The following is a 25,441-nucleotide window of genomic DNA, read 5'->3' on the forward strand; positions in this document are numbered from 1 at the left end:
TGAGCACTACACAATGGGGAAGAAAACTGTTCTTTCCCAACCAAAAGATACTTTTTCCATCACAAGTGTATTTACTGTATCTGTCTCCTGCTCTGTGCTGGGCTGAGGCATGTGTTTTGATATGCAAACAGCAGACCTGCCTACAATCTTTTCATTATCTTTCGGTATTTCATATTGCATGATGAGATCAAAGAGGTTAACTGAATTAGGAATCTCCTAACCGCAGCTTTTCAGAAACGTGCGACTTAGCAATGCACAGTGGGCCTTTCCCTCCATTTGTTCCCCCTCCTTCGCATATGTACCCATCACAGCTTCAAACGCTGTATCAGATCTGGAGAGACCCATTAGGAAGTGAGCAAACCAGCCAACACAGGCAAACTGAAAAGCTTCTTGAAAGTGAGAAAATGTGCTACAAGGATTTCAGATCCCAAATCAATTGAATCACTCGTGGGTAGGCACAAAAATGAAACCATATGTCATCTCAGAAACAAAATATTTGAGAATTAATTCTGTTTTTATTCGCCTGTCAAAGCTTGGCTTCCAAGTTTAGCCTTCTCATTCTTGCCAGTGATATTATTAGCCCTCTGCCACTGCTCAGGTGCTGCACTGATGGACAGAGTTGTTGAAATAAAGGGCTTTCTGGCTGGAAATGCAAAGTGAATAAAACAGCATGGTGGAAAGGGCTGCAGGTGGCTTTTAGAAGTTTTTCAGCAAAATGAACAACAATTTATTTTGGAGCAGCCAAGAGAATTTTGGCTGAATTAAGAAACTTTGATTGTCTTACGTAACCCTTTAGAATCCTTTCTCCTTTTTCTTTTTAATGTAAGTGCAACTTTAAAAAATGCTGTTTGAAACAAAAAGTCAGAAGTTTTATTGTAAGAAAATGCCCATATGAGACATTTTGGTTTTTTATATGGAGCATATCAACATTTTTTAAAGTGATGCTTAAATTTCCCTCTTTTGTACCATCTCAAAACCAGTAGAAAGCCAGAATGGAACAACTACATAGACACTTTTCTGCACTGCTTTTGGGGTGCTCTGCTGCCGGGGAGCCGCAGGGGCCAGCTGCCCCTTGGGGAGGACAGCATTCAGGCAGGCCTGCAGTGGCCAGGCAGGTCTGAGGGCCAACCGGGAATTCGGTTCACAGGCAGGGTCTGGATTGACATTTGGGGTGTCCCTGGCCAAGCCTAGGCCGGGCTGTGATGTGGGGAGGCCATAGCACTCGCGGGGCTGGGGCTGTCACCCTGGCTGAAAGCAACTCCTAAGGGCAGGGGGTCAACCCTGGTGGGCATCTCTCTGCTCCCCACCACCACCAACCGGACTGTTTCTGAGCTGATCATGCAGATTTAACATAGGACCTTGTCTTCCTCTAGTTCTTAAAGGAGTTTTTGTCATAGAAACATAGAATCATAGAATCATTTAGGTTGGAAAAGGCCTTTAAGATCATCCAGTCCAACCATTAACCTACACTACCAAGCCCACACTAAACCAGTCATGTGGGGCAGGAGATGGTACATCTGGCCAAATGGAGAATTTGGCCTCAGCCAGCCCTGACTTGCATGCTGCCATCCTGGGGCCATGGCTGAGCCCTACATCAATGAGAGCAGCCTCAAGGTACCGTGCTCTGGTACCATGCAAGGGGGAATAAACCACCTACAGCATGTATGTGCATGTCTCCACATGCAGAACCACAGTACCTGGGCGATGTGAGGAAAATGTCAAGGTAGTTTGGCAGCCAGCTTCCAACCTGTGTTAAAAACCTCTCTGATCTACATCAGTATCACGGACTCACCCTTTAAGGTGAACACATAAAGCAAGCCATGTAGTATGGTGAACTTTCTGACTTCTGAGCGCAGCCACTGGACCATCACCCAGTGAAAGAAACAGGAGAGATACGCCTTTCACAAAGAAGAGTCCCTTGGGTAGAGATGTTACAATGCCATGCATCCTGTATCAGTATTTCTAGACTTGGAAGCTTACTAAAACTCTCTTCTGGGGCACAGAAATCAAGTACGTGTTTTATGGAGCAGGTTTTGATCACTTAGCTACCTGGTAGCTAATATGCTTGTGAGTAATTAAACTTTATGTGGCGCTCATTGGAGTTGTTCTAGTTTTCCACTAAGTCAAGGATCTGACTAAGTACAGGGATATTTCTTTTTTCTCAGTAAAACTAGAGAGTCTGTTTCACGGCAAGTTCTTCTAGATCATTGAGTGGTTTTGTGAAACTGCTGTCAAACATGGTATTCATTAGGGTTGTGCACAAATACCTAATGTTGTGAACACACTGCATACATATATTAATGTCACATTCAGGTTGCAAAACATTTATAACTGTCACCTCTTTCCCTGTCTCTCTTTTTGCATGTCTCCAAATGCACAATCAGCCCTCCTCCTGGCTGATTGATGAGGTAGGCAGGGTAAAGTCAGATAGCACCCTTCCTCCTCATATTGCTGTGCAGCCTGCAGACTTCAGAGACTCTGTGAATGGGGACTTCAGTTTCTGGGTTGGTGGGTATATGGCAGGGACAATAATCCACCGTTTGGGATGGCAGTTGAGAAATACATGGTATGAAGGAATGCCACCAGGGTCTGTTGGTGGTGTTGAGGGAGTGGTTTGTTGGGTTTAGGTGATCTTGGATAATATTGCAGAACATATAGTGGTATCCTCGAGAATCAGGGCCCTTCTATCCTGTTTACCATGCAAACATCAGTCCCTTCAGAGATCTAAAGCCACATCTCATGGCTTCACACCACTCTGTCAGACCCTGGAGCTATAGGCAGAGTGCTGCCTGCAGGACTCTGCTGCATTAGCAGCACTCACTGGTCTCCTTAGCAAAGATCGAGCGGTGCTCCGTGAAAAGGTAACAGATCCTACGAGACCACATACAGCTGCAAGATTTTTCATCCTCCTACCCTATCAGTCAGCATGCGGAGGCTGTTTAAATTGGCCAACTTCCACTATCATGCGGTCATTTCTCAGAAAATCTCCCACAGTTGCACCAGTTTGGCATAGGCTTTTGTAACGGTATCAGCAGCAGGAGTGCTAACACATGCAGTAGAAAAATCTGCTGCTAACTGGTGCTTCCACTGTGGCTGCCATCAGAGGAGCCTGTGCAAGGATAGGTATTTCCTGAAAAAGTGTGAATAGAAGCACAGCTCGTTAGCAGCTCAGGAATTCAGAGAAGCAAATGAGGCCCTCTGCGGAGTGGGAACTGGGTGTTGGGCAGGGAGGAGAAGGATCCCCAGAGGACCTCCTCTGACTTGAGGAGAAAGCTTTGGATGAACGTCTGTGGGCTATTCTGTGTCACCAGCATTGCTAGAACAAGGCAGGAGCTCGCTCTGTCCCATGCCATGTGTGGAAACCCTACCTGCTTGCAGAGCTGTGGCCAAATAATGACTGATGCCCACTTTTTTATTTGATGAGACCAGGTAGTCGCACATGCCAAGTTGGATCCTACCAGTTATTTTAGATGAAGGAATGTATTGCCAGAAGTGGTCAGAGCTAAGTATGGTATACTGGCTTTGGGAGCAACTTCATGCTGTTTCCTGAGGTCTGACAGGTGAATGACTTCAGATCAAGCATGCCATGGTGAAACCCGGCATGCTCTCTGTCACAACTGCTGGACACCCTGCACTTCTGACCCCCATCATCCTCCCAATCCCATCAAGCATAACCCCTTACAAATGTCATGCTGGAAGCAGTCATCTGTATCCTGCAATCGCATGAAACACCTACGCATGGTCCAGCCTTGGCCACAGTCCCCTGCCTATCAAGTGACATTACTTCAGAAAGGTCTTAGGCTTCACACTCCCCATGAGCATAGTTAATACAGTGATCCAGCAGCTACCCTACTATTATTTCTTCAGCACAAAAACACTTCAGAGAAAATGTCTCAAAAATAGTAAATCTGACTTTTTCATCAGGCTTACTGTTCCCAGCCTGTGCAAAGACCCTGCTTTCTGAAGCTGTGCTTTCAGTGTCAGCCCACCTCCATCAGCAGCTGCTGACCAGTGGCTCCCACTACTCTTGCTTAAGGGACTATTTTGGAGTTTGTTAGAGCTCTTCTGGGCTCCACATTTGGCTCTATGTTTCTGGAGACAGGAAGAGCATGCCCCATTGCCTCTCAGCTGCAAGGGGTATGCTTGTCTGGACCTTCGTGCTGCCTCCCTACCTGTTCTGCCTAGAGGACCCACATTGTCATAAAGACAATTCAAAGAAACAATTATATTTAAATAGTAATTTTGCATCACTTGTTAGCCATGTACAACAGCTATACCATTACTACACATGACTATTTACATATGCGTATACAGCGACCACACCTCCACATTTTCTACCAAGGCATCAGTAAACTACAGTAAAAGCCACAGTTCTCTGATTTCAGCAAAAAAGTTATTTCAGTGTTGCTGAAATGGGGATCAGAAAGAGACTGATCACAGCACCACTTACCTCACCACTTAGCAATAACCATGCCTGGACGCAGAAACCAGACATATCCAAATGAAAGAACAGGATTGTCCATCTAACAGTGGGGGTTAATTAACCACCTGAACAAAACGCTCAGTACAACGTTTTTCTTATCTTCATCTTGACACACCATTGGACCTCTTTTAGCCAAATATTATGGGGTTCAATACAGATGTAATTTGGGGAGGATGTATGGTGTGTGATACACGCGCTGAGTAGCTGAGCCAATATGTGAACTGTCACTGACATTTTGTGCAGAGATACCTTGAAAAGTAAATTCAAAGACACTCCACAAAACAGTGTTAGAAAATAGTCGTTTCCCTACAGCTGATCACATTGGCGGAAATATTGAAGATTCCTTGTTAGAGCAACTGCCGAGTCCTGTGACATCTGATGTTAACCAGATAGTTTGCACAGACTGAATGCAGTGTCCCATTTCCCTTCTGCTAGGAAGGATGTTTCCCTAAATTTGCCATGTGAGGAGAATCTGTTGGGAGGCATTTCAGGCTATACTGGGCTTAATGGGTGCCTAAGGCTTTTTTTCCAAGCACATATTTGCTGGGGTACATCCAGCTGTGGTTGTGCTTTTCCTTTTTGCTGTGCATAACATCTGTACAGTGGGCTTTTGTTTGGCTGCTTGGTGGTTTTCTCCTCCTTTTCCCCCAAGCTGCTTTGGCTGCTCACCCAGCTTTTTACCAAATTGCAAATTTATATTCCTTCTGCTTTCGGCAGGCCCATATGTGGAACTGTCAAAATGTCACTGGCATCAATTGTGAAAGGTTAGTGTCACATTATAGTCAGCGAGCTTATTAACAGGGAAATGATTGGGTTTTGGAAAGGGGGAGGGAAGGACAAATGGGAATCCATTTTCCAGGCACCTGCCTCTTCTACTAAGCATTTCTTCTTGTCATGTATATATTTTCAGAAAGTGGTTGCCATCCGCATAGGAAAAAAAAATAGCTAGAGACCTCAGGAAGAATGAGGCTGTTCCTTGTGAGATGCCAGCAAGCTGGGAGGGGGAGATGGAGAGGCAATGAGAGCAAATTGGCCAAATTTGTTCAGTTATTGAGTGACAGGAGATGTTAATCTTCATCAATGCAGTGACTAGAGACAGGATCATGCTGCAAAAATTGGGTCTGATGGGAACCCAGTGTCAAACTGGGAGATTGTGGGTCTTGGTTCCATGATTTCAGCTTGGCCCAAGAAATAGTCATGATGTTCGGTTGCTCTTCCCAAGTTTACAGGTGCCTATATACAGATGAGAGCTACCATTTTGCTTATTTGCATCTCTGTGCTTTTTCAGATTTAATCAGACTGTATTCAAAATCACTACTGAAAAAAATTCTCATATCCTACTGCAAAGTTTTTATCTGTCCAAGGCATTTTTAGGGCTTCTCATTGCAGACAACCTAGCTCAATCTTTCATGTATAAATCCTCAAAACAACCCACTGAGATGAGATTATCCCAGTCTATCATGAACTGAGGCACAGAAAGCCTGACTTTCTTACCATGCAAGTCTGTGAGACAGCAGAGAGTAGTATCTGCATCTTTACAGACTCTCCGCTAGTACCTGGATCACTGAACCATCCTTCTCATGCCTCATTTTTTCCTTTGGCTTTTCCACCTTGTTTTTTTTTAAGTCAACCGAATGTCCAGCTGGAAGCACTGGAGCCATCCATTACAGAGGCAGGAGGAGGAGGAGCAAGAGGAGGAGAGGTGCCCAGACCCTACCAAAAATTTAAATCTGTATTGTGCTCTTACTCACTAAAAAGAACCAAAGCACAGTGTAGGTGCTTGTTCTTTGGGTTTGTATGGAGCTGCTATTTCACAGGAACTGCTGCCCGGCTTTTGGACTGTAGCTCACAGCCAGTGCCAGCTTGACCTAGATTCAGACCAGTGATCTAAAGGTGAAAGCCACCAGAGTCCACAACTGAGCCTCTGGGCCACCCACCCTCCTTTGCTCCTGATTATTCCCTTTTGACATGGCAGAAAAGGCCCTCGAGGTAGCCGATAATGTACTGCTGGGAGTAGCATATGTCTGACCTTTTCTGTAGGAATGAGCTTGAAAATGAAGCGGATTAAAAAGGAATGAATATTAATAATTGGATTGTCCTGGGGATTCTTCAGTGGTGATGAGGCCCATTGTGCCTTGGAATTTGAGCGAGCACCGCGCGCAGGTGGCTCTTTGTTGCTCCCTGAATGCTGCTGGTAGGTGAAATTTAATTTCACCACTCGCAACAAAAACCAAGAAATGGGGATTCTGCAGTGGACACAGCCAGTGAGAGACCCCTCTCTCACAAGCCAGGAACTTCCCTTTTCCCTGCCATGCTCCTGCCTGTCCCTCTGTAAGCAAGCCCATGGCCAACACACGGGATGTGAGGCCCTGGCACGTAGCAAGGCTGAGCCGCAGGTTGGTCACTTCAGGCAGAGAGGAGGGCAGGTGAGGGAAGGAGGTAGGGAGGACATGCATGTCATGTGGGGATATTGCCTTTATTCATTCCCAGCTTTCCACCTCTCTGTGTGTGCATTGGGGATTTCAGCTCTCCCCAGCTCAGGAGGCTGTTCTTGCTCTTTCTCATTCTTGCTGCTTTTGCTGCAAGAGAGGAGGTAGCGCTGTGTAAAACACTGGATCCAAATCTCATACAAGATTTCTGGGATCGTGAGGGACTGTGCAGAGCCCCCAGGCACCAATGCACACAACGAGAGCATGACATGGAACGTGGATCAGCTTGTGGACATCTCCTGTTGCCCCACGACTTCTTTCCAAACCCTCTGAGCGCAGCCTCCCAAAACCCCACTGACTCCTCGGTTGGGAGCTCTCCCCCTATGACACCCTGCTCAACACCACACATAAGAGTTGTGCTTAGGTGGTTTTCAGGGACGTGTGTGTCCCTGTTTTCTGGATGATGCCCTGAAGGCACAGAGGTGTCTAACAAACTGCAGAACGTCTGATTCTCCAGCTGGGGCTGGGGGCCCTGGTGATGTCCCCAGTGAGGTGGGTATTGTGGTGGGAGTGTGCAGCCCCTCGGATATGGGCACCTTGGCACCAGGACCAGGCAGGAGAGGACCCGCTTTGCCCCATCCATGGCAGCAGGCTGGAGTGCTGCCTGCAGGCTCCAGAGGCCCTCCTGCAGAATATCTGAGCTCAAAACCCAGGTTTTGGGCAATTAAGCAGCCATCCCCCCGCCTCCTACTTGTGCCAAGCAGAATTTTAATGTACTTCCAATTTCTCTTTTTAGCACACACAAAGAAAAAAGAAAAAAAATTAATAATCATCTATAAGTGAAGTTCTTTCAGACAAATGGAGAAGCATTCAATGCTGATATATGTTTTTCCCCACTTTTAAATGGTATCTATTTAAATGCAGATTTTCTGGTTTCCTATGTGGAGCTTGGAAGAAACGCCTTTCAATTTAAATGTTAATAGAAGAGTAAACTTCAAAATCAAAATTTCTCCATAAGGGAGGGTGTTTTCTCACAGCTTTAAATGTCTTTCTATACTTCCTCCCTCCTTCTCCCCCATCCTCCTTCCTCTCTTCCCAGCCCCCAGCCCAGTCTCACTTGCATTAAATTGTCTTTTTTAAAAACAAGAATACACCTTTTAGAGTTGCTGAATTAAAATGTCTAATGCTGGAGTTTGTGGAATGAGTATGTTTGAGCAGAGTGCTGGGGCACTGATAAAGCAGAGGTACCATCCCTCCACCTCCAGCCTTTTTCATGCCAGCCATTTATCAAACCTGCTGCTCTGAATGCTTTATGATGGGTTTATTCTCAGGCTTGTGCTGCATAATATTGCACCAGTGGGTGGGGCAGGGGCTGAAAGGGAAGAAAAACCTTTAGGATAACGTTTTAATTGCTCCCGAATATGAGCAAGGCTTTGGTGCTGGGCTGTGCTGGGCTGGGAAGCAGAGGAGGGAAGTCAAATGCAGAGGGAAGAAGGTAAAACAGAGGAGGCATTACCGAGTCTGTCTCTTTCTTTATTACCCCTCCTGCTCCTCCTGTGGTCCATTCCTGCATACCTCCAACTTCATTTATCTTCAGGAGGAGCTTAGGGTAAATCTGCATTTTACAAAAGACTCTTAACACTCCCTGATGCTGGGGTTTTACATACAATTATGTTTCTTGCTTCCTGTCACACTCCATTTGTCATCTTTAATACAAAATTTTCTTTAATTTTCCTCATCACTCTCTTCCATTCTCCATCTGTTTTTGTCCTCTCTTCTCACTGAAAGAAAAAGGGAGGGAAAAAAGTGTTTCTGTTTTTTTCTTCTGCTTCCTTTTGTCCCTGATGAGCCCTAGCCACCTTCGCAAGAAGTGGTTCAAGAGATACTAACTGAAGATTAAATTTTAATAAACTTCCAAGTATTTAGGGGACATGTAGATACTGCAACAGTGGCTGGCATATAAAAAGCAGAGTGTAACAGGGCAGTCTGCTCACTGTGGAAGGAGACTTTTGTAAACTAGACAACAAAGCCATTGCTATATATAATAGGATATAGAGCTTTCTGTATCTAGATTATTTTCACACCACTGTAACTGTACTCTGTACATCATTATTATCTGAATGCCTCTAAAAAAAAGTGGTGAACTGGCTTCCGTGGCACCCCTGGGAGACAGGAGAAAGTCTGATTTTCAGAGGAAGGCTGTGGAGCACCCAACCCTCCCACTGATTTCAGAGAAAGCAGAGCTCACTGGGCTCTTCACTCCAAATGCTCAGTCCCCTGCAGGTAGGGGTGCTGGAGAGACTGCTTGCCCCCAGGGCATCTCTAGGTGCCTGTGACACCCTGGCAGGGCTGTGTGGTGAAGCTTGCCCCAATGGCCTGCTCTGCATTTCCTCCTGTGCACTGTACCTAGTGAGGGGAATAAATAGAGTAGTTCAGTCTTCAGTGGTGTCAGAGCAGTGCTTCTCACCAGCACTGAAAGCACTTTACAATGAAGGGTGTTGCATTTACCCTGAAACCCAGAGCCCATCGCAGCTTTCTTCCAGACCACTGGAGAATGCAGGAAAACTTCCATTTAGAAAGCTGGGCTTTCCACCTGGCCTCTTCCACTGCCACGGGGGCTGGAGGTGCTGAATGCAGGGAGATGGTGCCTCACATCCTCCAGGAATGATCGATCCCTCTGGCCAAGCTAAGGTGGTGCTGAGGAACTGTGTTGTTCTTCCTCCCCAGCAAGATCATACTTGTGGTGTGGAGGCTCAAAGGAGAGCTCACTTAAAGTAAGAGGTGACCAGCACAAAGAAGTGTGTATTCCCTGAGTTCTTCAAGGGAACAGGAAGGGAGAAAAATTAAAAACCACAGCTCTGGTAAAGTCCCAAAGTTCACACTGAAATTGAGCAGAAGCCATTTTATTCCATGTGCTCAAATTCTTCAACACCTGCATAATCTGTGAAAGCTGTGTAACGAAAAGCCTCTTGGCATGGCTACAACTGTAAAATGTTTGCTTTGCGTGGCCTCACCTAGCAGGAGCAGGAAGGATTAAAGTTATGAATATGAAGAAGGATGGCCAAAAATGCAGGTGCCTCAGAATTTCTTCCCTGTTTCTAGGGAATGAGAGAGGGAGAGGAGGGATGAAAGGGTCGACTGAGCAAATTACAAGCGTACTCTGCTGGGACCAAAGCTTGGAAATGTTCCTGGATGATCATATATTGCAGTGCTAAAAGCCCAATTAGTAAATCTGAAGAGAGAAAGACTCTTCAGGATCACTTCTTGAACATCACTGAATAAGTAGAAACAATCAACTTTAGGTACTTTCTGAGAAAAAATATGTCCTCTCCAGAAGCAGAGAAGGGGAGGGAATGACTTGGAGTAGGGTACGGTAGAGTAGAGTGAAATAATGCTTTGGCATAGGCTCAGCTACTCTGCCCCCCTATATCGGGGTTGTAAGGGCAAAGCTTTTGTTTTGTTCCTAGCCTCCTGTCACTCAGAGCTGCGTAGCAACACAGCAGATAATAAAAAAGTCCTTTTTCTTCTCTGGTCAAAGTTTCTTTTTCGACAGAAGGGCAAGTAGGATTGGAGCAAAACCTGAACCCTTCTATGGGATAGTATTCTATAGATGTCTTTCTCCCAAGACGTAACATAAGTTTTCTGCCTTCTACAGTAGAACTGCATCTGATGTGTTAAATTTCTGCTGTGCAAATGCCTCCTTTATGCATTGACCCCTCTAATATCCATATCATAAACTCTCTTGAAGACAAATCCGTCCTTTCAGCCTCATGACACATTTTTTCTTGCCTTTTTCGCCTTGCACTTAAACAAGCTTTGTTTCCTTCCTTCTCTACTCTCTCCTTAAATCTCCCTTATTGTCTAGGCATTCTCTTTTGTCTCCTCTCTGCTCTACACAAGTAAAAGGCAAGAGTAAAATCAGGACTTGATATTCAAGCTCCAGATGGTGCTTTCAGCCACTGCAGAATTTCTTAGGCCCCTGTAATTTTCCCAAATACTGGAGGAATTGCTTTCAGACAGAAACACACCAGTGCATGACCTGGTCTGGGATGCCTGCTCCCTCTCTGGTGCTTTATGAGAAGGTTCACCAGAGACAAGAAATTGCAGTGTCATGTGGAGTTTGCTGTTTGTCAGTATGAACTTCTGAAGGTGTCAGCCCTTGTAGAAGACAGGAATTCACTACTCCTCTGATGAACTGCTTGCCTGACTCTGAAGTTGTGGGATGTCTTATGAAGGAAGGCAGGCTGAAATGCCAGCAGTGCACAGCTGGCACCTTCCTTTTGTGATTGTTTCTGTTTTCAATAACTGTAAGAATACTTAAGAACTCTGACAGAGGCAATCTAGATAGATGGTCTGTCCTGACAAGAATAAATCATGTGTCAGGATGTCTATTCTACACCCCGTCCTGAGGGACATGTTGACCTGCACATACCACAGCCAGTTTCTGAAGCTTCCTATCAGCATTTCGATATAGGCGAGTTCATACATGCTGGCAACCAAACACTTAACACTTCATCACACAACTAACAAACTGTAGACAAGAGAAGGTGATGGGATTTTCTGGTTTAGGAGGAGTTATGCATGTATCTGATAAACACCATTGCACCTCTTGTGATATGAAGGCTCACCTAAATCCTTCAGAGTACCAGTTTCCCTTTTTGGAAGGGCCTTCTGCTGCTCTTTCTCTCAGCTTTGAGAGGGTTGTGTTTTAGTGTATATGTTTGTGACATGCGTATTTCCGAGTCACTCTCTGGTGTAGAGTACTTACATATAAATATAAAAATATAATCCACTGTTACTTTTGTTGAAGTGGGTTGTATTCATTGTGAATTCATTAGAGTAATCTTTAAACTGAAGACTGGGTTGCCACACGATTCAGTACAAGGCACTCAGAGATTTTAACTGAGTCTCAGGTAGACTAATACATATTTCTTTTCTTATCTCTCCATACCTGAAGCAGAAAGAAAAGATTAAAACCTCACCCTCTACTTGCCAACCTCATCCAAAATACAGTCTTAAGCTGTGCGGAGAGAATCGTGAAAGCCAGAAGATGCCACTCAAAATCGCCTACATTAATACTCACTTGTTCATTGTAGCTGGGAGCTGCTAGGGCTGGCATTCAGTAAAAGACACATCTGTCCAATTTTACACCTTGTTCCCCCTGTAGTTTTGGGGTGAGGTAAGAGAAGGGATGATGTCAGAGAAAGGTACCTCTGTGCTGCTGATTCTTTGTAAGAGAAGTCATTTAAACAAAGCTTAGTGAAATCTGGTAAATTGTGCTCTTGGGCTGTGTGCAGTTCTTGTACAATTTCCAATACATATATTTGTTCAGAAAAAGACGAAAGAGGAGTGATTTAGACTCTTTTCAAGTACAAATGTTTTTAATCCCACACTGATAAAGACAAATGAGAATGAATCTAGTGCAAGAGGGTATAAATCAGAGTGACCTGCAATGAAGGATTATGCTAAAGAATTATGCTATCCCAGTCTATTTCTGCTTGTGGTGATACTATATTCTGACATTTGGTACTAGAGGGGCACAGAAATACATTTGTGATTTCCTTTTCAGTCTCCCCTTTTGCTGGGACATCTCAGGAAAGAATGGTGCTATACCCAGAATGTCTTCTAAGCTGTTCTAGATATTCTGGATACAGACTTCAGGGTCCTTAGTCCCTGTGAACCTTTCTCTATTGGGAGAAGAAAGGAGGAGATGTAGGAGGGACTATCTGAAACACTATTTGCAGCAGTATTGCACTTTCTGATGGTCTGATAACAAGCACTGTAGTTTGATCTGGTAACAAATGCTTGAGAACAAGCAGTTCTGAAAGCAAAAGCAGTGCTGTGTGGTTAAAGGACTGGCCAGAAAGCCCAATAATACAGATTCAGTTATATGTTCCTCCATAAACTTTTCATGTCGCCATGGGCAGGTTGACTATTCTCAACTTGTCTCAGTTTCCCCATCTTTCACAAGAGGCTTGTGTTTTCCTTCCTGTATGTGTTGTGAGGAAAGACATCTCTAATATTTTGGAAGTATTATTAAACCCTCTGTGGAAAGGAAGATAGAGGGATATCAACAAGAAGATAGGCTCAAGCTGCGCCAGGGGAGGTTTATATTGGATATTAGGAAAAATTTCTTCACAGAAAGAGTAGTCAAGCATTGGAACAGGCTGCCCAGAGAGGTGGTGGAGTCACCATCCCTGGAAGTGTTCAAAAAATGGGTAGACGTGGCACTTGGGGACATGGTTTAGTGAGCATGGTGATGTTGGGTTGATGATTGGACTGATGATCTTAGAGATCCTTTCAAATCTTAATGATTCCTAGTTTTTACTTTCATTATAAATGATCCAGCCACCAGGCCAGGAGGCATGGGGTTGCTACTCTACCCTTAACTGGTTTAGTGGTGGACTTGGTAATGTTAGGTTAATGGTTAGACTGGATGATCCTAAAGGTCTTTTCCAACCTAAACAATTCTATGATTCTATAAGACCGAGACCTTGCTTTAGAAAGATGACTTGCAATTTCAAGGAAGAGGACAGAACATTGGAAGTTAAAAAGGCATATTGAAATTTTCAAGAAGCAATGCTGATTCAGAACGTGTTATGTTTGCAGCTGCTGAAGTGTGAAACTTCTTCCATGATGTGACAACCAGCATGAATTACTTTATTGCTCATAACAAATACAGATGGACAGATATCAGGGTGAAATGAAGGGCAGGGGCATTTGCAAACTGACAGAGAGAACCTTCCACCACATGCTGCTTGGAAATAAATGGGTCTTAATCAGCTCTTCTGCCTGCCTTTATCTTCAGAAAACCTTTAGAGTTAATATTCTCCAGTGGAATACTAAAATGCTTTTAGGAAATGCATGTTGTTTTATGAGAATCTGTCTCTATTTTAAGGAGGTTGTCTAAAATGCTAATGTTTCTCTTCATCATGATTCACAAAGCTTGTGGCTTTCAAATTTACCATTTCAGTTTCAGTCATGGGAATTGTATTACTTCATTCCCTGTCCCTTCTCCAATGTTATCAATCAAGAAATTTGTTGTTTCCAGCCTACATGAACATGATGCCTGTATTCCTTGCCTGATGATCCACATTGGTTTTGAATCAGGATTGAGTTCCCTGCCTGTTACATGCAGCAGCACCTGTAGCAGTGCTAGGCATGGAAAGTACTCCCAAGGGGAAGATATTCACACATAGCTTTTAGTCTGTTAATATAAAAAAGAAAACGGGATGAAGACAGAGTCTCTAAAACATGAGTGGAAAGATAATACTGCACTTTCACCCACAAGTGATGGTGGTATCTAAGTCTGTTTAGTAAATCATTGAAACTACTGGTCATACAGGTAAGGCATTGAAAATCAACTTCTGTATTATAGGTCTTACAGAACAAGCAATGTAATACCTTCCTTACTTGCACCCTGTAGCTACATGTCTAAAGGTTTTGGTTACTAGATGGTGGAGAAGGGGGATTCATAGTACTCCTGCAATCTGTGCACTCTGCTACAGTGTGAGGACTTGAGATGGGTATCCGGGAGAGGGTCAGCTGTAGAACCAGCTAAGCAGTGCACATGAGCGAGATAAGATAAGGTATGTTTGCTGTTGCAGCTCCCATTTGGCTGCATAAGATTCAACAATGAATTTTGCTGGTATAGTCACTCCTTCAGTTGACTGGGATTGTCATGCCATGATCCTGAGATGCTGTAGTTACTCAGGGAGGTTTCTGAAGAAAGAAAGAGTATACAGAACCATTCATTTCATAGTCTAAAAATAAATAAAAGCAATTTCAGAAAAATGAAAAAAACAAACCCAGGATGTGCTCCAATGTCATAAAGTAGTGTTACATGACAAAGCACAACCCTTTTTACCTTTGCAGGATGTATTCAGGAAAGGTCTTATCAGTGCCAATCAAACTCAGACAAAACCCCATCAATTTGTACTGATGAGCTATTGTTTATTTATATGGCATCCCTTGCTCCTAAATTAGCAGAAGGAATTTATATACTGCCTCGAGTACACAATGCAAACCTTTGCTTTTCTGCTGTCCTTTCCATGTCAAGCACCACCACCAACAGAAGAGTAATCATAAAAAGTACCATTAATAGGGGTTTGTGTCCAGAGAATATACGCTCCTGTTCCCTGGCCTTCTCCTCACTAAGCCTGAGGCTAATGATTTGGTTACATACATTAAGTACCTTCCCACAAAAGAATCACTTTGAATAGACTTGTTCCCCACACTGACCTCAGCTTCATGTGGGCTCTGACAGGTGAGGAGCACCGGGAAGATGCTCTTGGACAAGCACAGGCTGTCTATGAAACCAGCTTTGCAACCCCCTTTCTGTGCACTGCCATTTGCAAGGGCTGCCCTCAAGGAAGGTTATGGCAGGACAAAAGCCAAGACGGTTTTAAATAGAAAAGAAAGTTTATTTATTTCAGATAAGCCCTAATGGATCAGCTTGTGAGGAGCAGATTTGCAACTGGCCTAACCAGTAGCAATCTTAAACTCAGCCCACTGAACTTGTGAGAACTAAGATTTCATAATTTCTTTTTTTTTTTTTTTTTAATATTTTGTATTAAGTGTCCATCAGAGGTTAGCTTTCTGGTTTTTTTCAAGAGATAATGTAAGCCCAGAGTTAAGATGCTGATGGATCTTGCTGCATTGTTAGAAAGGGAATTTCAGGTTCCATCAGGAAGAGACATCAAGTGAAACAAACCTCAAAACTGGGCCTAAAAATCTTGGTCCTGCCACTTTAACTCTTCTGTTCAATGGCAAAACTCACACTGATTTTAGTGGGATAAAAACCATTCCTTAGTTCGGTATATAGGATGTGGGGATGCTTGTGATCCCCTCTGGGACCTATGAAAACTGGCTCCATCAGCTAGTCATTGGGGTAGATCTGAGGAGTTACATCTTGCAGCTGAATAAAGCTATTTAAATTCAGCTCATTAAAAGCAGGTTGTTAGGGTATATTTCCATTAGGACAAGCAAGTGCCGTTACCCAGAGTCAGCAGTCGCAAGTTAAAATGGGAGGGTTTTGTAGAGCTGACACAGACAGCTGTGCAGCACTTCTGAGAGACGTGTTGTGCTGTTATTGAAGATGACATAGGAAACAGTAAACATTTTATGTTTTTATCTATCTTTCAAATTGAGCCCAGGCCTTCACGGACTGAAACGTAGGAAAACACTCTGCCATCAAAGGTTCTTACTAGCATTTACTGCTTGTTTTAGAAAGCATTCCGAGAAATTCCCAAGGAACAAAGACTAACGTTGCCTGTGGGAAGTACGAGTTTCTGCAAGAAATGCATTTTTATTCTGCACCAGACCTCCTTGAACATATTCAAATGCTTTGTGGGGAGTTTTTGGTTGTTTTTTTGGTGGGACAGTCACAAAACCTAAGACAAAAATACAAATTTTAAGATGTGTATCTTTTAAAAGGGCCCCAGTCACTGGTGGGCTGAAGGTCTTCTAATCTTTATGTTGTCAGAGGGACTCCTTGCAAAAACCATCGACAATCTACAGGAACTGGTTATAGTTTCAAGGGAGGGGTTGTGTTCTGCAGCTCGATCTTGCATAAGAATTGCTATAATGAACACAGCCCTGACTAAACTGCCTTCCACTGAATCAAATCATTCTGTCCCAACACACCTATAGACCCTGTGGACACTTAGCATTTTGGATAAGGAGCTTTACAAATCCACGATGATGCTAATTTATCACTGTTCACAAATTTCACTGAATCTTCACTGCTGGTATTGGTGGTTCTTTTGATCCACTGTGGGAAAAGGGTAAAGAATAACAGAAGTTGAGAAACAGTCAAAGGCCAGCCAAGGAGAAAAGCTGCCACAGAGACTGGTGGATGATTCACAGTTTTCAAATCTTCCTCCCCCTGTCATAAGCATTCTGTTTCTTGAAAGAAAGTGAAATCATTGCTATAAAAAAGAAAAAAAAAAAAAAAAAATAAATTTCAAGAAAGAAACAAATGTTTGGAGAGCTGACTTGGCGGGAATGTTCCCTGTACATATACTCTTGACATATCAGTGCTTAAACTTTCTATGCGTGCATGAGGGGGGACAGGGAACAATCAAAATGTTAGTGAAGATGCCCCCATCTGCTCCATTATTTGAGGGTATATAAAGATGCTCTTTAGTTCTCATAGTCCTTGCTATTTCGGTTGCCAGGTGGTCTCCCTGCCCAGATTTCACATCAGAACCAGCTGTCAAGATTTTTTTTTCCCAGCACATGCAGGAGGAGGGATCCCAGTAGTCCCATCCTTTTTGCAAAGGCAAATATGTGATATAGCCAGGTCTTAATTTATGGGTTCCTTACATTAGGTCTTGGGGATCTTTTTCTTTTACTTACAAAATAAATACAGGTCAACCCCACGTACCCATATCAGATGTAGAACTCAGTCCCCACTTGCAGAGCACAAAATGCTTCACTCCAGCCCCCTGCCCTCCTCCTACTCTCAGGGGTCCCTGGAGCACTCAAAAACATGCACACCAGAAATCACCTGACAAGGTCACCATCTAGATACAAGAGAGAGCAATAAAGCATCCTATGCCCCAGCGGTGTATCTGCAGTGCATTTATTATCTCTGACACCAGAATATCTGTGTGCCTCACCATCCTGGACGTACTGAGTTTCACACACACCACTGCTGGACAGCAAGGCGCTATGGCCCAACTTATATGTGGGAAGCTGCAGCCCAGAGGGGCTCAGTGGCTCACCCAAGATCACGCGGGGGGTCAGAACCGAGGGGAATCCCCCGCCATGTCTGCACTAGAGCAAAGCATAAAGACCATTTTGCATATCAGTTTGAGCAGGTATATATTCATTGGATGCAGTGGAGTAATGGATGGAGATGAGAAGGCAGGATTTAAACAGAGGTTGTGCTGTTACCCAGAGACTAGAGCTATTAGGCACAGCATTGCAATGAGGCCATTTTAGAACTTCCAATTCCTGAGCAAATTGTCACAAGTCACTTGGGTGCATCTGCACTGAGCTGCATTGTGTGGTGAAATGGTCACCTGCTCTCTCTCCCCAGCCCAAGCCAGTATCTTATGGATTGTCCTCCCTCTGAACCATCCTTACTCAAATCATCCCGTGCCAAAACACACTGAAGACCTTGCAGATCAGTAGCATTTTGTACTAAGACTGTTATGAACCTCTGATGATGCTAATTTATCATTGCTAACACTCATGTTTTTCTGTCTTCCCCACTGCAGACCTGCGCAGGATGACAGCTGGCTTCATGGGCATGGCTGTGGCCATCATCCTCTTTGGATGGATTATCGGGGTGCTGGGGTGCTGCTGGGATCGAGGCCTTATGCAGTATGTGGCGGGGCTTCTCTTCCTCATGGGAGGTAAGGATGTTGGTGTTCAAACGAATATGTTTTCCTCGTTGTTTTCATGTTCCCTCTTTCCACATGTCCCTCCTTTTCTAAGTCACTGAAAACATGTTTTCAGAGTCATTTTAGGTGATCTGGACTTGGTTTCATTCCAAGCTCCTTCTGGTGTACTTCAAGGATAACCCAACTGTAGTTACATGTTACTTCTATCAGAAAACAGTGTCTGGACGGTGTCACAGGACTGAAAATGGCCTTCTGAGTTTAGTCCAGTGCTCTATTGTTGCTAGTAACACTGTCACCCTTAAACTTAGTAAGCTTAATTTTAGTAATAAAAATCTGCAGATTATGTAGATGTTATTCTCACTATTTCATAGTGGGACACTTTCATAACTAGAAACTGTGCCCAAAGTTTTAACTTGTATTTGTTCCTCGTCAGTTGTTCTCAAGTCAAATGTAACCTGCAGTTTATTTTTTGTACTTGTCTTTCTCAAATATGGATAAGAAGGACAATTCCTAAACAAGGTCTGATCAATGCCTTGTTTAAGTGACGTGACAGTTCCCTTTCTCTGCTGGAAATCCCTTGCCTGGAGTATTTTGTGGTTATATTTGCCTTTTTCATGCTGCATCACACTGGAGATCCACAGTCACCCTTCAGTGGGATAATACATCTGGGCCTTTCTCCTCCTTTGTAATTTCCTACCAATGGTCTCCAATTTATAGCAGAGGTTCTGTTTATTACTCCCCAGGTACACACCCTGGCACTCTGTGCTTTTGAGCTTCTTCCCATTTCTACTACACCAGCCCTCAAGGTCATCCAACATTTCCCATGTAATGTTCCAGCCTTTCTTACTACAGATGCAATCTGACTTTCTGTCATCAGCAGGTTTTGTGGCACAGAGTTACTTGAAATGAAGGGTGTGAGAGTCAAGTCCCAAACACAGTGCTGGGTGAATATCTCAAAGTGAATAGCACTACTTCTGTTCTCTCTTCTTTTTCTGCTGGTGGTTTTGTTTGGCTTGGTTTTTGCCCCCCCCGGCAGATCATCGCTTCAATGCATTTGGTTGCCTGTTCATCTGTACTGTGGTGTGACACAGCTAACTGTGTGAAATATAGGAAAGCTTCTGTAGTCCCAGAAGAGGAGTTAAGTGCTCGAGTAACAAGTATTTATGTTGCAGTGCTGTTGGTGCTGGTGACATAGACATTAGCGCTCTTGGTGCCTACAAACACATTTGAAGTCTGCTAGTACCTCGTGCAAGCCCACACTGGTCTATGTGTCTGTCTGTAAATGGTTTGTTGTGGGTGTCAATACGTTACAGGCAATGGGTCTACCAAATTAGCTTGGTATTTCTTAAGTAATTAAAAGCTTAGTTTGCACGGGGGGGCTATTTTTCTCTAATATGCTCAGGTATCTGTGTGGTATTTAACTTACTACAGCACAACGTTCAGATTAAAACATTAGGACTCTACTAAATAAATACAAAAACCTTAAATTTATTAGAAACTATCTAAGTCTTGTTTACTAATTAGAAATTATCACTATATATGGGAGAGTTTCTAGTGCAGCTGCAGAGATTACTCATTGGCTTAACGTTATTTATTTGCCAGTGATTTGAAAGATGGCTGATAAAAGTTTTCAGGTGAACCAAGACTCAGTGTAACCATGCATAATAGAATGGGTCACTCATAGCTTACAAAGCCATCTTTTGGTATGCTCAAACAATACGTATTGCAGTGGAGACAGATCCAAGGTCATGCAACTGGGAACAAAAAGTGTCAGTCATCCTCGCAGAATGAGAGGCTGCCTCTCAGAAAGCAGTGGCTCTGAAAAAGTCTCTGGATCATGGTTGCTGAGGTCATCCAACTGCACAGGAGCTCTCAGTGCAATGCAGCTGCTAACTGTGCCAGTTTTATGGGAATATGCAATAAGAACATAAGGTGGGGTTATCTCTGGGCAAAGCAAAACTATTTCTGGACATCCTAATCTGGTGTCCACACTAAAAAAGGACGTGGAAAGATTGGGAGAGGTTTGCAGAAGAGCTAAAAGAATGACTCAAAGTCTGAAAAACAAGAAAAACACAGCATGCCACAAAAAGCCAATTGCTTGAAACTGTTTAACAGAAGGTTTATAATTGACTTGAACACAGTGTGGAAGTACCTATGCAAGGAGAAGCCATCTGATAGTAGCATGATCTTTGACTGCATAGACAAAATAATAACAAGATCCAGCAGTTGGAATCTGAAACTAATTGAAATGAGAGGCACCAGATTATTTTATCTGCCAAATTCTGTAAAGATGTGTGATATTTTAATAAAGATGTGTTGGGAGGAGATCAAACTTACTTTCTGCTCCAGCATAGACATGTGGATCAGGGTTACAAGAGGTAACCCTCTTTCTTGTTTTGCACAAATCAGTGGCAACTGCTATACCTTTCCTGATTTCTTTTAACAGCAAATGTGCATAAAGTAACATCTACAAACTGAAACAGTCAGTTAATAAAATACACAACTAGAGCCTTCTAATCTAAAAGTCAGTAGCTATCAATGTTTTCTGACTGTGTCATATGTTACATAGTCATTCCTTCTACAGCCAAAGAATCTTTCAAGTTGAAGCTTTTTATTGCTGGAAGGTTGTTTGAATGCAAAGCTGTCACTTCTGTCACGTCGTAAGTGCTGTCAACATATCATCCTATTGGTCCTCAAAATGCACAGAGCCAGAGTGCCTCTTAGTTTTGCTTAACTTTTTCTCTGGTCCAATAATGAGAAAAATGCTTTGGGAGGCTTATGACATCTGACCTTATTGCAGATGAGAGGAGACTGTGTTAAATTGGTAGCTATATAATCAGCCTGAAATCTAACTTTCCTTTCCATTTGCAATGCTGCTTGTCTTGGCTACGTTTGTAGCATTTGCTCTGTTTTAATTTCTAGACAAATAGTTCTTCTGTAATGCTTAAACATTCCTGGCTTACCATATCTATGGGTTTTGTCCCTTATTGCCCATAATTCTTTGAACAGGAAATCTCAATGGAGCACTGAGAAGAGTGCTGTGATAATCTAACAAGACCAGACGTGGTTTCTTTGGACCTCTCGTTCTTTATTATATTTACTGAACAGTCGTCTTTGCTAGCTCATGTGGCAGTGCCTAATAAGGACTTGCTTTAGTGTGCTTGATCTAATTTCTCAAGCAAATTGCTGAAATAAGTCATTTGTGAAATACAGGCCATTATCTGGTATTAGCTCATCTGGCATCCAGGACATGTAAACTGTGATTTAGAGTGTGTTTTACACTGTTATTCAGCATGTTTTGTAACAAGCTAAAAATTAATAATAATTCATCTTTTCGCTTTAGTTCAACTGTATCTGTATCAACAGCAATCACAGGTCTCTTAAGGCTTCTGAAGTTCTTTTGCATAATTTTCTGTATTTATTTATGTATTTATTTATTGTAGAATTTGTACTTGGATTCCTTATCTTGAACAACAGCATCTGCCTGACCACAGAAGGATTTTTTTTCAGTCCCTCATCTTGTACAGAACCAGATGGATACTACAAATTATGTTTAGTATTTTTGACCTCATTTTTCATTATGGTACTGTTGCATAGCCTCCTGTACCCACTATCTATTCTAGTTCCATTTCAGTATTGTCAGTATGATTTTATCCTGCAAGGTGGGAGAGTTTCTCTTTTCAAGAGTTTCTCCATTTGGAATTGTGCTCTTAAGTTTCACTAAGACTAGTTCATTTTATGCATCTTATTTGAGACTGTTTAATTCTATTACAGAAGTGGGTCATACTCAAATTATACATGACTCCAAGCACATCCTCTTGCAGCTTCTTGCATTTTCTCTACATGCAAATTATTGAAAATCTGTGCACCAGTAAAAGCTCCATACTGGGCATGTTGTCCAGTAATTTCATAATTTTATAATAATTTCTGGAACTTTAGAAGCATCTGTAACATCACTTCCAAATGTCAGAGTCCTGTGGCAAACTTGATGCTTTCATGCTCATCAAGTACTTAATAGTAGTCTAAAAGTAATTCAACTAAACATGTATCTGAGGAAATGCATGTGGGGCATTTTACATGTTGTGTTTTGACCAAACTACATTTACTTGCACCAAAACCATGCCTTCACTTTTTGAAGTCTAGACGTGACCAACTCATCAGTTCCCAGGAAATAGTGCTCGTATTTTCTGGCTTTGAGAAGTTCTTTTGAATCTATTCAAATCCTTGACTTGTTTGGTTATATTATGTCATATTGGTTATATTATGTCATTTGGTTATATTATGTCAAACCTGACATTTCATTTGGTTGGTGTCTTTACTCCCTCAACAATAGCCAATATTATTGCCAGATCAAGGTCAAATTTCAGTTTTACTTCCAGCTCCAAAGAGTCAGGATGCTATGAATTGGCACACTGGCAGCTCTACAAAGGCAAATTCCTGTATCTTCAGGAAACCCTCCTTTCAGTTCTTCTTTAAGTTGTTTAAGAATATTTCCTGTATCATGATAAGCAGACAAGCTATATATCCATCAAACTATTGTTTTTGCCACCTGCTCTCCAGCACCTTCATTCATAGGATTTTCTTGTTTCAACACCTCAGATTCTGCTAGATTGATTGTCCTTCCACAGCCATGCAAACCCAACCTTACCACACCTTCTGTTATTGGACTTGCTTTATAAAATCAGCTTTTAAAGACAATCTCTGGTAGCCTGTTGTTTTCCCAGTTCAGCTCTGATTTCATTTCAGTCAGCTGTTTTGAAACATCACGTGGCTTGCTTTATTTCTAGTTTTGAGGGCAGGGCTGACTTTACACCTAAATGCTCCGAAATCCTTTTCCTCCTCATCAGTGCCTGCCATGGGGAATGTGGGGTGGCAGGGCCGCCCCATGGTGGCATGCTCCACTGTTTGGCAGTGGTTGCATCCTCCCCTTCCCTACCTGGTGCACCTCCCTGCTGAACTGCTGTCCCTTGTCCCAGCGCGAAATATAAAATGGTGCTTCTGATATCTTGTTCTGGTACTTGCTTCAGCACAAAATTATTCCTGGCCAAAGCTACATTGCTTGCCTTTGTAAATGTATTAAAAGACCCACAAAGAATGACGTTTTATCACCCTTATCAGAGCTCTGTCCTTCAGGTGCACATTCATGTATTTTCCTTTTGTAAGTCTCTAATTTGTATCGAGAACACATTTCAGTGAAATAGTTAGGGGTTTTACTGCATGCCTAACAAGGCAGCCCTTCAGGGAGAGACTTCTGTTTTGTCTTATTTTGTTCCAAATTTAGTGAGAATAAATGCAATAAATCATCTTTGCACTTGTTTACTGTTTTACCTGTTCTCTTCACTCTTATCTGCTCTCTGCCAGTTTTGTCTTGTGACATGCACTTTAGGATCACTTTAGGGTTTTTTCCCCATTTGCTAACAGAGAAGCATATAATTTTACTAGCCTTGCAAATATTCATTATTCTTTGCAAAGTCAAGTGTGTTTCTTGCTGTAACCTTGCTTTGAGCCAATTATAAATTTTACCATTAATAATTCAGTCTCTAATTAGTCTATTTGGAAATTATTCCAGATGCTAAATGCCCTTATTCATGTGATTTAGTTTCACCATGCAGATCTGTAATAAAATGAGCTGTAGTCTCACATAGCAGCTCATTTCTTGTCTTTGCCTAGTGACATTTTTTGCATGAAATACTGGGCTTAGGGCTTTGCTTGGGAGTCTGAAATTCCCTTTCTTAGTGGCACTGAAGGGCCTGAAAGTCTTGCTGGACACATACAGCAGTGCTACGGAGTTTTTCCTCTCTGATTTTCTGTCTTAGCATTTGATTTCAGAAACATCGGGAATTTCTTTCATCGTCTCCTCCTCCCTCCTCTCCAGTGATGATCTGCCAATCTGGGGGATTTGAGCACCATTTGCCAGCTCCACTTCTGCTGCTGATTTGGATTTCTTCTGACCCACCTACGAGTGCTGCAGAGACATTGCTCTTTGCAGCCCATCCATACTCACAGAGCTTAGGTCAGGGTTACAAAATCTTCAAACCTTTTCCCATAGCAGAGGTGAACACCTATTCTTTCCAGTGCTGGCTGCTGCAGCAGAGATAAGCAGGCAAGAAAGATGTGTGAGAGGGAAGAAAAAATAAAGTTATGCAGGTGTGCTGGCACAATTTAACGCTTTACTTCAGATATGCAAGAAAGGATGTTTATTAAAGAAATAAAGAACAACCCACTTACAAATGTATGAGTACATTCTGCTTTTGTATTCTAATCCAGGGAGAAACAACCTTGTATAAATCATTTCCATCCTCCTCCCTTCTCAGAAATATTTCAAAAATATTCCTTCCCCCAGTCCAGGGGTAAGTCAACAAACTGCTTTATTAGCCCGGCAGCCAGAGGATGGACTGACCATTGACACTGGGTCACCTTTTCTTGCCCCAGCCACACCACGCTTCACATGGGTCTGTCGCAAGGTGCCGAGGGGACAAGGATGCATTCAGGGGTTTGTGCCAACGTGTGTGTTAGGGCCCAGCAGCTGCCAGAGTGCTACTTGCTGTGTCCAGAAGCTGATGAGCAGGCTGATACTGAGGGACACCAACCCCATCAGAAAGGGGGACTTCAAAACAGGGCTTGGGAGCCCGTGCAGCATGGTTGTTGGTATGGATGCGCTGCACACTTCTGTATCCTCCACAGAGAGTCTCGTATTCAAAATCCCCAAGCCTGTGTGCTGTGCTTCCTTCGCCTGCGCTGTGCATATGTTAGTAGATGACAACTGAGGCATCTGTGTATTTGCAGCCATGGATCGTTACCAGCTGTTGAGTCATTTGTGTCCCAAATTTAACTCACTGTACTTTGAAAATAGCACATAGCAGTAGAAAAGAAGAGTGTTTATCCTACAGAACTGTGGTCCTGCCATCTCAAAATAATCATTCTGCTGCTGAATATTTTAAGAAACAAAAATGGAGCAATTTAATACAGCAAATGTAAGGCAAAGCTCTGTGATTGACATCTCCTAGGCATCTCCTAAGTACCTTCATAGCAGCTGCCAAGAGGAAGCAAAGAGAAAGATAAAAAAAAAGAGAGAGTAAAAGACATTCTTTGGAGTTCATCTAGAAATACAGTACATCTCACAGGGCACCTAGGATTTCTATTTTTCGCTAATGATCAAGGTCTCTACTCATTCTTCG

General features: G+C 42.9%; 1 protein-coding gene across 1 annotated transcript in view; it reads left to right on the forward strand.

Moving 5' to 3' along the window:
• The window catches only part of TMEM178B (transmembrane protein 178B), a 228,597-nt gene that overhangs the window by 190,926 nt on the left and 12,230 nt on the right, over positions 1–25,441 (forward strand). The window contains exon 3 of the mRNA XM_075722566.1: positions 18,138–18,275. Coding sequence (XP_075578681.1) covers positions 18,138–18,275 — 138 coding nt within the window. The remainder of the gene's footprint in view (positions 1–18,137; positions 18,276–25,441) is intronic.

The sequence above is a fragment of the Pelecanus crispus genome, chromosome 1 (genome assembly GCF_030463565.1).
Source record: "Pelecanus crispus isolate bPelCri1 chromosome 1, bPelCri1.pri, whole genome shotgun sequence".
NCBI classification, from domain to species: Eukaryota; Metazoa; Chordata; class Aves; order Pelecaniformes; family Pelecanidae; genus Pelecanus; species Pelecanus crispus.